We start from the raw sequence: 13,509 nt of genomic DNA, 5'->3' as shown, positions 1-13,509 counted from the left end.
TTTCTCCGAAGTTATTCTCAAATTCTTTCAAAGTTTGATGTAAGAATGAATTATCATCAGTCAAATGTCTTTCTCCAAGATCTTTCTAATTCTTTTCATCGTTGGTTCAACCTTTCTAATTTTCATCCCGGAGTATCTCAACAATTCGTGGTGTTGTTTCTCATCGTCATTCTCTGCATTTGAAGACCAAAGAAGGTTTTTCTCTCAATATTGCTCCATTCTCTTCAAGACTCATGGTTCTAACTTATTGCCATTCTCTCATAATTGTTTTCAATTGTGAGAATTCTTTCCACCTATCTGGAGCAATTCAGGAGTCTTTTCAGTTTGATCATCCGGAGGCCATCATCTCAGATTTATTCATTCCAGTTTTCAGCTCTCGTTCTCCAAATCATACCGGTGCATCATTCGAGTATTATCTAATCAGCTCGTGATCTCTTCATTCTCTTGTATCTAAATTTCCCCAAGCACCTTTGTTCGTTTTCAAATTCTATCTGGTGTTTCATCCCTTTACTTCGTTCATTTTTCAATTCTTATGGTGGTTCGTCCAAGAGTTCTCTTCCTTGGTTATCATATCAATTCATTCCTTCTTTCAAATCCTAACGGTGGTTCATTGAAGTCTTTTCTCAAGTTTGCGCTATATCTATCTTAATCTTTTCTACGAGAATAAGCAGTATGCCAAATCCGTTGTTTGTCATCAATTCAAATTGGTGAAGGATATGCATAACATAATTATTATTCTTGTTTCATCCAAGTGATGGATTCATTCTTCCGGAGTTTGTTCACGATGAGTAAATTCTCGGTTCGAGATGCTTCATCTTTTCTTATCCGGAGTTCCAAGTTTTCTGTTTATTTCATCGCAAAGCTTCATCCAATCATTGCAAGGCCTCAATCTTATTCTTTTATCCTTCACTTCTTTTTGATCATTCTTTCATTACCGGAGTTCTTCATGGAGGTTCTACATGATGGTTCACCAAGGATTTAATTCCTTCCCGAAGTGCTCATCAAGATTCTTTTCAGAGGAGCTCAAGTATTCTTCATCTTGCATTCCGAAAGTGCTATTCTTTCTATCTTATCTTTTTAGGTGGTGTTATGTCATTCTTGACAATTTCCCTTCGTGTTTCATGACTCGCAAGTTGTTAAGAATGAGATAATTAAACCCACCAATCTCTTCATTGGAGTTATCTTGGGTTATTTTTCACCGAAAGCTTTCCCTAAGGATTGTTGCAAATTATGGTGCTCATAAATGACCCAAGTTCATTTTCATCCTCCTGGTGAAATAAGTTTGTCATCTCCGTGTTGACCTTAATCCAATCTATTGTTTTCCCTAGTGGCAGAATTACACCTCATAATTTTGAGATGTTTTCCATAAGACCACTACAAGTTTATTCGTTTCGTTGTTAGTTTTCCAACAACTCCGTTATAACCTTCTTGGAAGGGTGCTTTCCAAGCCCATTTGTGGCAGAAGTTGGCATTTTCTTCACCACTCTGTCATTCCAATGATCTATCGTCTATTATTTCTTCCGGAGGCATAGTGATATTGCTTTCTTCACTCATCATCTTGTATTTGGAGGATCGTGTTCTTTCCTGTGCTTATCCATTTAACCAGAGCGTTGTGTCATCTCCTCAAGTTCTTTTCATCTTATCAAGTCTTGCATCTCTTTTCAATCGGAGCGTTGTCCAAATTATATCATTTTTATTCCTTCTCTATCTTGTTTCAACCGGAGTGTTGTCATAATTGATCTTTATCGATCATTGTACATCTCGTTTCTACCGGAGTGCTTGCATGTACTTCTTGTCCATTGCAACCCTTTTCTCATGTCTTCCAACCTATAGGGTTCTCATGATGTTCCTTGTTCCTCTTTTCTAACGGAGGTTTTCATCTTTGTTCATCTTCATTGTAATATTTCTTTCAAATTTGTTCAACCTCTCAAGGTTCGTTGGTTTCACTCGTTTGTCAAAGAAGCAACTTTGTTTTACCTCTTCATCTTCCGTTTCTCTCCGGTGCCATCCTAGATCTTGGGACGACATCCTCTCGTAGTGGTGGAGTGTTGTGACGCCCCAAGACCGGAGCTTCAGATGCCTTCCAGGGTTTTCGAGATTCGTTGTGTGATTTGTTTTTGCTTTTTGCATTCATCATTGCATCATTTGCATTGCATCATGTCATCATGTCATTTTTTATCTCAACTAAGTAAATGGCATGGATCTTTGATCCATTTAAACAGAGGGAATTCACATGGTGAGTTCTCTTTATAACATAGCCTCCCGATATTTAGGGAGCTATATTAAAACATTCCGTTGGCTTGGAATCACCCACAAACACATATGCACCGTTCTTCAAATTTCCTTTTATCCTTCTCAACTTCCCCTTCTTCCTTTGGGGCCTTTTAGTAAAATTGAGTGGCAATTTTACTTTACCCATAAATGTTCCAAATCTGCCCATAAATCACATATATTGTGTAGGGTCACCTCCTATAATTTCAACCCATTAGGAGTTCATTTGAATGGGTTTCGAAATTCGAACTTGTCGAGTTAAATCCAACGCGTGTGGATTTTACTTCCTCTAAAAATTGTCAGGCCATTTTGTCAAATTCCTCGTATTTTTGCGAGTCCGAAATATTATCCATGTGTCCAAGTCCTATCCCGAACTCTTCCTTTCTTCTCCTTTTCTTCTTTGTTATTTTCTGTTTATATAAAATAAGAGAGAGAGAGGAGCCCAACCAGCCATCGGGCCACCTGGGCCTCCCATCCTCCCCGTAATCCTCCAGGCCGGCCAAGTTCCTTTCCCCTCTAAGGCCAGCCCGCACCGGCTCTAACCCTACCGAAGCCTCTTTCTTCTCCCTCGATCCCATCTCTCCCTCCTGCGCCGTCATCTCGCTCCCTTCGCTCGTTCCTACTCCTCTCGCTCGTCTCCCTCTCCTCATCTCGCGCCGCCGCCCACGCACAGGAGAGGGATCCCGATCCCGCAGCGCAGCTCCTCGAGCACCCAACTCCAACGCCCCCTACCTCGCATCGCCTCTGATTCCATCAATGTCGCGACCACGCCGCCGCGCCTCCTGCCACTTCACCTCCAGCCGCCCCTGCCGGCGACCAGCGCCCCTGCCGTCCTCGCGCCGCTCCTTCCCATCCCCGCTCGCGCGCACCAGGGGCCGAGCCTTCTCGCTGTGCCTCTCATGGCCTCACAGCCCGGCCTCCTGTCCGGCGCCCAAGCTCCTTCGCGCCCTGCTGCCGATGTCCTTCTGCAACACCACCATCCGTGTCCGCAGGAGGCCGCCGCTCGCCTCGCCCCTCTGGTGCCGGCGACCGAGGCCGCTGGGGCATGCCCGTAGTCACCCAGCGCCGCCATGCGCCGCTCCACTCTCTCGCGTGGCCCGAGGACCCTGCTGGCTTCGCTGGAGTGCTCTGCCGTGCCAAGTCCTTGCCGACCTTCCTCTGCGTGCCCGCAAGCTCCACCGACCGCGGGCTGTGTGCCTTTCACTGTCGGATACGCCAAGATCACCCGGTCCAAGACCACCGCAAGTCCGTCTACACAAAACTGCCAAGTACCTCTACGCATCGGATGTCACCAAGTACCACGACACCTTTGGGAGACCCGTGAACATCAAGCTCCTCTGCCACGAACGGTTACAGTGTTGTGGATCCGACAAGTACCCCCTCTAGACCGCCAAGTTCCTTTACCGGTGACTCGAACTTCTACGGAACGTGTACGCCTACCGTCGTCGAAGGCCGTCAAGTGACCGAGTACCCACGCCGTGTTTTTTTACCAAGTTCGATGACGACCTCCGAAGAACTCGGATTTGCCAAGTTCCACTACCGTCGCCCCCGGAAACCTTGGATTCGTCAAGTACCTCTCCGAAAAACGAACGTGTACCACTACTTCTACCGCCGCCGTGAGAACGCCTACTTCCCTCTACGAACTTGATCCGTTCCGAAAATGCACGCTTCGAAAGGTATAACCATCGAGACGACCGCCCGTGGACCGAATGCATGTGTGTTGAATGAGATGAACCCCGCGTTTGCACCGTGTCTGAAATTGTCGCTTGCATGGTCCTCCTCGTTGCCATGCCGTCCACCCGTGGAAACACGGTATCTGGGATCACCCCACCATCTTGCATGACACACTCACGTCATTTTTTCCTTTTGCATCGGTATCTCGATCGAGTTACCGGAACCGAAATGTTGTCATGGCATCACTTCGGATTCATCGCCGTGGCCTCCTTTCTTTCCACCATGGTGAAAAATGCTTCATAACATGCTCTTGTAACATTTTCATACATTGCTTAAAACTTGCATATGTCATTCGCATCATGATAATAACATTTAAATGTTTAAAATTGTTGATTGCTTTAAGTTGCTAAATACTTATGGGGATTTTCCGAATTTGTTGTTTGTTATATCCGGCCCCATTTAAATTGCTTAGTTAGATAGTTTCTTTTATGCTTCATCCCATGCCATGCTAACCAACATTTAATATTATTGAGTACTTAAACGGAGAGAACTAGATAATTGTTGTGGTGTTACGTCAATATGCAACTCGTTGCATATTGAGCTCCACTTAACTTGTAGTTTTGCTTGTGCACTTTGCCATGTCATGCCTCATTAAACCGGACATGCATCATACTTGGTTGTGCATCATGCCATGTTTATGTGATGGTTGTTTACTATGTTGCTTGCTTCTTTCCAGGTTGTTTCTCTCGTTAGCTTCGGTTTCATTCCGGAGTTGTGAGGATCCGTTCGACTACGTCCGTTTGTCTTCTTCGTGGACTCGTTCTTCTTCCTCGCGGGATCTCAGGCAAGATGACCATACCCTCGAAATCGCTTCTATCTTTGCTTGTTAGTTGCTCGCTCTTTTGCTATGCCGCGATACCTACCACATGCTTTATCATGCCTCCCATATTGCCATGTCAAGCCTCTAACCCACCTTTCCTAGCAAACCGTTGTTTGGCTATGTTACCGCTTTGCTCAGCCCCTCTAGTGTTGCTAGTTGCAGGTGAAGATTGAAGTTTGTTCCTTGTTGGAACATGGGTTTTGTTGGGATATCATTATTATATCTTGTTTACTTTAATGCATCTATATACTTGGTAAAGGATGGAAGGCTCGGCCTTATGCTTGGTGTTTTGTTCCACTCTTGCCGCCCTAGTTTCCGTCATACCAGTGTTATGTTCCTTGATTTTGTGTTCCTTACTCGGTTGGGGGAATGGGACCCCCTTGACAGTTCGCTTCGAATAAAACTCCTCCAGCAAGGCCCAACCTTGGTTTTACCATTTGCCACCTAAGCCTTTTTCCCTCGGGTTTCCGGAGCCCGAGGGTCATCTTTATTTTAAACCCCCCCGGGCCAGTGCTCCTCTGAGTGTTGGTCCGAAACGGGCAGCCTGCGGGGCCACCTCGGGGCAACTCGAGGGTTGGTTTTACTCGTAGCTTGACCTATCCGGTGTGCCCCGAGAACGAGATACGTGTGACTCCTATCGGGATTTGTCAGCACATCATGCAGCTTTGCTGGTCTTGTTTTACCATTGTCGAGATGTCTTGTAACCGGGATTCCGAGTCTGATCGGGTCTTCCTGGGAGAAGGAATATCCTTCGTTGATCGTGAGAGCTTGTGATGGGCTAAGTTGGGACACCCCTGTAGGGTTTTAAACTTTCGAAAGTCGTGCCCACGGTTATGGGCAGATGGGAATTTGTTAATATCCGGTTGTAGAAAACCTGACACTTAACTTAATTAAAATGAATCAACCGCATGTGTAGACATGATGGCCTCTTTTCGGCGGAGTCCGAGAAGTGAACACGATTCTTGTGTTATGATTGAACGTAAGTAGTTTCAGGATCAGTTCTTGATCACTTCTAGTTCACGACCGTGCTTTGCTTTTCTTCTCGCTCTCTTTTGCGTAAGTTAGCCACCATATATGCTAGTGCTTGTTGCAGCTCCACCTCACTACCCTCTCCTACCCATAAGCTTAAATAGTCTTGATCTCGCAGGTGTGAGATTGCTGAGTCCTCGTGACTCACAGATTACTTCCAAACAGTTGCAGGTGCTGATGATACCAGTGCAGGTGATGCAACCGAGCTCAAGTGGGAGCCCGATGAAGATCGTGTTCGTTGTGTTGTTTCGTTTCCAGTTGATCAGTAGTGGAGCCCAGTCGGGACGATCGGGGATCTATGCATTTGGGGTTGTCTTCCTTTTATTTTGGTTCCGTAGTCAGACCTTGATTGTATTCTGGATGATGTAATGCTATATTTATGTATTGTGTGAAGTGGCAATTGTAAGCCAATTCCTTATCCCTTTCTTATTCAGTACATGGGATGTGTAAAGATTACCCCTCTTGCGACATGCCTACTATGCGGTTATGCCTCTAAGTCGTGCTCCGACACGTGGGAGATATAGCCGCATCGTGGGTGTTACACATTGCTTGCAAGGCTTATAGTGATGTGCATTACCGAGAGGGCCTAGAGATACCTCTCCGACAATCAGAGTGACAAATCCTATTCTCGATCTATGCCAACTCAACGAACACCATCGGAGACACCTGTAGAGCACCTTTATAATCACCCAGTTACGTTGTGACATTTGGTAGCACACAAAGTGTTCCTCCGGTATTCGGGAGTTACATAATCTCATAGTCATAGGAACATGTATAAGTCATGAAGAAAGCAACATCAACATACTAAACGATCAAGTGCTAAGCTAACAGAATGGCTCATGTCAATCACATCATTCTCCTAATGATGTGATCCCGTTAATCAAATGACAACTCATGTCTATGGCTAGGAAACTCAACCATCTTTGATCAATGAGCTAGTCAAGTAGAGGCATACTAGTGACTCTATGTTTGTCTATGTATTCACACATGTATTATGTTTCCGGTTAATACAATTCTAGCATGAATAATAAACATTTATCATGATATGAGGAAATAAATAATAACTTTATTATTGCCTCTAGGGCATATTTCCTTCATTTTGTATCCGTTGACTATATGGTATGAATATGATATTGCTCTATCCGCCCCATACCCTAGACATCCTTCTTGCAGAGCGGTGACAATGATGCCAACGCCGCACGCCTCGCTCGGGTTTGGTCAAATAGTGCTTGGGCCGAAACCCCAGTTCCCTGCTCCTCCACCTCACCAGTCACTGTACTTCAAAGAAAGAAGTCCATTTTCACCCCTAAATGTGGCTGGATGGACAAATACCCCCCTGAACTCTTATTTGGTATGATTTTGACCCCAAAATTCTTAAAACCGGATAAATCTTCCCCTTGAGTGGTTTTGTGGCTGATTTGTCAGATTTTAGGCGGTTTTATAGATGATAAGGCATGACAATTATGATGTGGCATGGGGCTGCTTTTTTCTTGGTCGCACTGACCAAACCAGTCTCTTGATTCCTTCTCCCATCACTCCCTTCCTTCTTGAATATTAGCGAGGTGATGATGACACGGCTGTAGCAGACTAGCAGTCGCCGCTGTCTAATTCCTCAACCCTAATTTCGTCCTCGTCCTTGGTCCGCCTCCTCGTCAAAAACTAGCAGTCGCCGCTGTCCAATTCCTCAACCCTAATTTCGTCCTCGTCCTTGGTCTGCCTCCTCGTCAAAGACTAGCATTCGCCGCTGTCCAATTCCTCAACCCTAATTTCGCCCTCGTCCTTGGTCTGCTTACTACAAGATGTATGAATGCTACAAGCAACGACAACATCCTATTGCAGGAAGAAGAGTCATTTGTTCTCACGTCGACAGAGACGTTCCTCAACGAGCGATAGCTTTGCGTCAAGCTACTGCGCCTGCAGCGTGAGGCCACGTGCCCGCGAAGACGTGGTCGTGGCATGGTCGTGCAGGTCGTGGAACACATCTGCGGCGAGCCTGAACAAGATAAAGAAAGCTAGTTCAGTTTCAGACAGTAGCACACACGTACATAAAGCCAAAATTAAGGAGAGCAACATACTACGTGATACCACTAAGCCTGCGGAGGAGGCCCATGAGGTTGGCCATCGCAGCGTGCTGGAGGACGGTGGCCTCGCGTAGCTCGGCGCGGCTGGACTCGTTGCCAACTTGCCGTTGGTGGTGACCTTGTGCCTTGACGGTGGCGTCAGAAGCCAGGCATCACTCTGACGAGACTGTTCCATGCACGACAGCAGTTTGTATCTTTCTTGCCCATGGCGGCGGCGCCGACGGCAGCTGGCAAGAAGGGGCGAAACGACTAGGAGAGAGCAAAGGAGCAAGCCACATCACAAGATCAAACCAGAAACCGCCTAAAATCAGCAGCAAAACCGCCTAGGGAAAGATTTATCTGGTTTTAAGAATTTGGGGGTTAAAATCATACCAAATTGGACTTGAGGGGGGTATTCGTCCATCGGGCCACATTTTGGGTGAAAACTGGACTTCTTCCGACTTCAAAATCCCCACAGGCTGGAAGAAGCCCTGTGTTCAAGGCCCACATAGAGTCCAACTGATTCCTCTCAGCCCAGATCCTTTCAGCATGGTCCCACATGTCATAGATACTGCTGCCCGGAACCCTAACGCCTCCACGCTATATAAACGATCTCTCGTCTTCTTCGTCGCCTCTCCGCCGCCACCCAAAACCCCGCCGCGCCGCTGCGCTAGCCGCAACCAAGCACACCACCGCGCTCACAGCAATCCCAGGACACCGCCGCAGCCACCATGGCAGCCGTTCTCACCCGCCCGACGCCGGGCACCGTCCAGTGCTTCGGCCGGAAGAAGACCGCCGTCGCCGTGGCCTACTGCAAGCCCGGCCGCGGCCTCATCAAGGTCAACGGCGCCCCCATCGAGCTCATCCGCCCCGAGATGCTCCGCCTCAAGGCCTTCGAGCCGATCCTGCTCGCCGGTAGGTCGCGCTTCAAGGACATCGACATGAGGATTCGCGTCCGCGGCGGCGGGAAGACGAGCCAGATCTACTCCATCCGCCAGGCCATCGCCAAGTCCCTCGTCGCCTACTACCAGAAGTACGTCGACGAGGCGGCCAAGAAGGAGGTGAAGGAGATCTTCGGCCGCTACGACCGGACGCTCCTCGTCGCCGACCCGCGCCGTTGCGAGCCCAAGAAGTTCGGCGGTCGTGGCGCCCGCGCGCGTTTCCAGAAGTCTTACCGTTGATCTCTGCGAGAAGTCCTCTTGGGTATGGCGGTGGTGGCGTACTGCTTGTCTACTTATCTATCTACATTTTTCTGCTAGTAGTTTCCCATCTTTTGGTCGATGAAATGGATTCTGAGGTGCCCGTGCAATATCATTTTGCTTCATGCCTAGTTAAAGGGATTATGCTATGTTTATCTTATGTTAATGATGAGACTGGACGTTAAGATAAAGTTTTCTTAATTGCTTGGACCTCTTTGCCCGTGAATTTTAGTTGATCTGATGGTGCAACCTTTTGCACATAACAAGAGTTGCGATATGCCAATCATTTCGTGGATTGGAAAATTTGCCAACCATCTACAGTAATACTTAACTTTCTATCGCAGTTTGGAGGTATATAAATCAAACATGCCCCTAGGCTGCTAGTAGCTTTGTAGATTCATGCTTCTGTTGCTGTGATCTTACAGTTTCTTAATAGTTTGGTTCTGCTATTTATCTGTATCCACCGCCAAGATTAGTGATATGTCCGCTAGAAATCGTATAAGATATCATGCATGTTGTTGTCATCATTGATGCTAATATGATGTATATCTTTCCCAGTTATGGTGATTCGGCGATTCATGACCCAGTTTATGCGCCTTGTGCTTTGGCCTTTTGGTGCTTTAAAGCATTTTCTACCTAGATTAGCAAAGGGTCAGCATTTCCTCGTGTCTCTTCGGTAGGTTTGCTTTTATGGTGCCCATTCTGATACAGTAGTTGAGTGTTACTTCATCTGTGTGGAGAGAAACCAATCCTAACAATCCCATTTGTTGCCCTACCTCTTAGGCCTCATTTCCTTTAGAGCCCTTTGGTTTGTAGGAATATACATTCCTATTCATAGACAGGAATTATTTCACAGGAAAATAAGCATTAGCCTAGACTCATGGAAAATATTATTTCCTATTCCTAATCATAGGATTTGAGATACATGTTATCTCATCTCCTGCAATGGCATCTCATTCCCTGCAAAGTTTTCTATTCCTGTGATATACCTATTCTATGAACCTGATATTACAGCGGGCTCACATTTCAGAGCATTTAGATCACTGAAGAGCTGACCAGCATTTCCTTTGTCAGCTCTGTTATAACCTATTTTATCTGTAGATTACGTGTTTATAATGCCAGTCTGACACTAGTTTTGAAAACGAATTGCTTGAAATGCTTTCCAACACAGCTTGTATTGGCTCTGTCCCGTTTGCCATTCCATGGTTGTTGGACATTGATAAAGCAGAAACAATCTGCCTATGCTTTGCAAAAATTGTATGGGTTTACTCGCAAGCTATTTCTGCCTAGCTACATATTTTGTCGATCCAGAGACGGAGTCTGTATATTACCATGATGCACTATTTTGCACCCTTATTTTGAAAGGTAAGGTACACTAGCTTGTTTCTTGAACTGCACTTGCCAGCACAGTCTCAGATTCCTGCTGGTCATCTTTGGTGGCCTTGGCTGGCACATCGACAATCTCCTTCCTGACCCGAAACATTGCCAAGTGGATGTCACCTGAGATAGAAGCAATTCGTCAAAAGAGTAGTGTAGTGAAAGTGTCAAACTCAAATGCACGTAGTGCAGTGAAAATGTCTAGTTCGACGAGCAAAAAACTCTGCTAGAAGTGCACAATGATCTCCAGCAGTTACGCTCCCTCCTTGATAATCAGCATTCCCCAGCCTCCTTTCCATTTACCGGGCTCCATGAAAACATGCTCTCTCCCCCTTCTCTTATTGCGGAAGCAAACCCGACCCGCTCCCTGAGTGTCTTCAGTTCATCTTCTTTCCCCGGGGCGGCGGTGAGATTGACAGAAAGGGCTCGGTGGAGGAGAGGCCACGGTGGGTTAGTTATGCCTGTTTGCTGCTGATAGTTAGCGATTTGTGCTGACTGCAACCGCTGGTCTTAGTGATAGCCATATATAAGGGCTAATTGCATCTAACCAATTGCTAATTATCTGTATCTGCTGCTACCGTGTGCTCTGCTCTGTGCTGGGAGGGAAAGGGGATGTGTGTTTGCAGGGAGGATAAAACTCATTGCTCTGCTTAGTGTGGTTTTTCTAAAGAGAGAAAGTGTCGGCACACGCTTAGGATATCTATCATCGAGAAGCTTGGGCTAGCTCAGATCAACACCTCTGGGTGGCATCTTGATGAATCTGTCAATGAGCGGTGGGGCAAAAAAACCAATAACAGACAGCCAAACTGACATGCCATGGCCTTCCTCACCATGCTCATCTTGTGGACCGTTTGGAACGAGCGGAAAGCTAGAGTGTTTCGTCAAAAATTTGCTCCACCACCTGTTCTTAGATCCATTCTTGAAGAAGCAAAGTTATTGGTTTCTCCCGGCGCAAAGAAACTTGGACTGTAATTTTGTGCGAGCAAGTTTCATGCGGCTTGTGTGTAGGGGGTTATGTAAAACTCTAGGCCTCCTTTGGTTTGAAGGAATTTTATAGGAATTTTAGAGGATAGGATTCTTATAGGATTTTTTCTTTTAGAGTCCTTTGGTTCATAGTAATAGATTCCTATTCCTACATAGGATTGATTCATATCCTTCACATTTCATAGGAAAATAAAAATGAGGCTAGACTCAATGGAAAAATTCCTTTGGTGTCAACTAAATGACATCTCGTTTCCTGCAAAATCCCTATTCCTATGATAATCCTATCCTATGAATCAAAAGAGGCCTAACTCTCCTTATTTAATAGATGAGGCAAATCTTTTACCTCCGTTTCGAGAAAAAAGTGAAAGTGATAGAATTTGCTTGATATATGTACCGGTTTCTTATTGTTTGTTGTTGCTTGTGACTGTATTCCTATAACTACCATTTGAAGCGGTTACAGTCAGTTCAAATGGCTACATCTGCAACGGCTTATTGTGCTTCACTCCAACTCAATTTATTCAATTTTGCATTGCTTGGCAAAAAATATAAAAAAAATGTTTTCCATCAGAGCAATCTACTGTACAACATATTGTTAAAATATAGAATAGGGGAACTACTAGAATTGAACAAATTTTTGTTCTGAATCTTACTAGGAGAGTCCTGGGTTTTTGAGATAGGGAGGAGAAATTTTAGGGGTACCACTGAACTTTATTTGACGATTTAATCGGGGAGGCATTTTGGTTGAAAGAGTATGCCAGCATTTTAACCGAGAGGATTAAGTAAGCATGGAGTGTAACCGCACTGAATAAGTGTGCTGCCGGCATTTTGATCAATAGTGAGAAGTGAACGCAAAGGGGAGTAGTACCGAAGATGAGGAGGCTCCCGGGTTGGACGGCAACCGGGAATCCGGGCACCAGCTTCCTCTCGTTGACGTAGGTGCCGTTGGTGCTGTCCATGTCCGTGACCACCAGGTTCCCGTCCTTCTTCTCCAGCCGAGCGTGCACCCCAGAAACTGCAGCAGCAGCGGCAGCTCAGAGACTCTCAGATCACCAGCAAACCAGACGCCTTGACTAAAACGAAACACCCAAGAGAAGAGATCGATCACCTGTCGCGACGGGGATGACGACGTCGGCGTTCTCCGGAACTCGTCCCACGGTCATCGCTTCCTGAGATGAACAGGACGCCTGTCATGCTTACCATCACCAACACTTTTGTATTTTTTGTTGCAAAATGTACATGATCAGCACGAACGGGAGAACAGGAATCGACGAAGAGCACGTACGGAGGCGATCTCGATGGCGCCGGGCCGAGCGACGCGGTAGCCGATGTGTTTCCAGTCGCCGTCTCCTGAAACCAGCGGCGATGCTCGATAATTCATGCGCTACTTATCACGGATGGTCATTTGTTAATGTCAGACAGGGAGAGAGACGGACCTGCGGGCTCAAGAATCCATCGTTCCGAAGAGACGACGGCCGACGGGCTGCCGGTGGAAGCGGAGGAGCACCTCAGCGACAAGATGCTTCTTCTTCTGCTGCTGCTCTTGTCGGAGGTTAACAACCATGGCGCAGCGAGGGGAAGCTGCTGTGTGGCGGAGCATGTGATGCGAGGCGACGCCGTGGAGAGGCGGAGGAAGGTAGCCGCCGTTGATCTCCCCGGGCTGGAAAATGACAGCAGGACAGAGGAGCTAGCCGCTGCTGCCGCTGCCTCCATTTGCGACGGGCAGCAGTTAAGCGGATAAAATTCTTGTGTTGCTCAGGTGGAGAGGCTGTCTCCTCCTCACGGGAGGTGGAGGAGATAGGAGAGCTCTGATTGTGATGGATTGGCAAGTGTCCAAATGTCCTATCCTGGCCAATCGTGCTTGCTACCATGTGGGTATGGTTACCTCATTTAAAAAAAAATCCGTCGACAATTGTTTTTCATTATAGTTAGAATTAGAACCTGGTTAATTGACTATCACCATGGCGATTGGGTTTACTCCTCCCATCCATGCTGCCGTCCTTTGATGGCCTTTTTTGGGATGTGCCCCACCCGCTCT

The 13,509-nt window shown here is 46.6% G+C and overlaps 1 protein-coding gene and 1 pseudogene across 1 annotated transcript; one reads left to right on the top strand and one right to left on the bottom strand.

Annotated features, from left to right (window-relative positions):
- The first annotated feature begins 8,529 nt into the window (after window positions 1-8,529).
- LOC125550985 (small ribosomal subunit protein uS9 pseudogene) lies at window positions 8,530-9,314 on the top strand (annotated as a pseudogene).
- A 945-nt stretch (window positions 9,315-10,259) lies between these two features.
- On the bottom strand, window positions 10,260-13,275 carry LOC125550984 (SMAD/FHA domain-containing protein). Its single transcript, XM_048714125.2, has 5 exons — window positions 12,908-13,275; window positions 12,757-12,821; window positions 12,580-12,640; window positions 12,340-12,486; window positions 10,260-10,613 (listed from the first exon to the last, which is right to left on the bottom strand). The coding sequence occupies exons 1-5, from the start codon at window positions 13,182-13,184 to the stop codon at window positions 10,489-10,491; spliced, it is 675 nt and encodes a 224-aa protein (XP_048570082.1). The 5' UTR covers window positions 13,185-13,275; the 3' UTR covers window positions 10,260-10,488.
- Between the last annotated feature and the right edge of the window lie 234 nt (window positions 13,276-13,509).

The sequence above is a fragment of the Triticum urartu genome, chromosome 4A (assembly GCF_056163025.1).
Source record: "Triticum urartu cultivar PI428250 chromosome 4A, HENAU_Tu73, whole genome shotgun sequence".
Lineage (NCBI taxonomy): Eukaryota > Viridiplantae > Streptophyta > Magnoliopsida > Poales > Poaceae > Triticum > Triticum urartu.
Note: the sequence above shows the minus strand (reverse complement) of the source record. Positions and strands in the feature narration are given on the sequence as shown.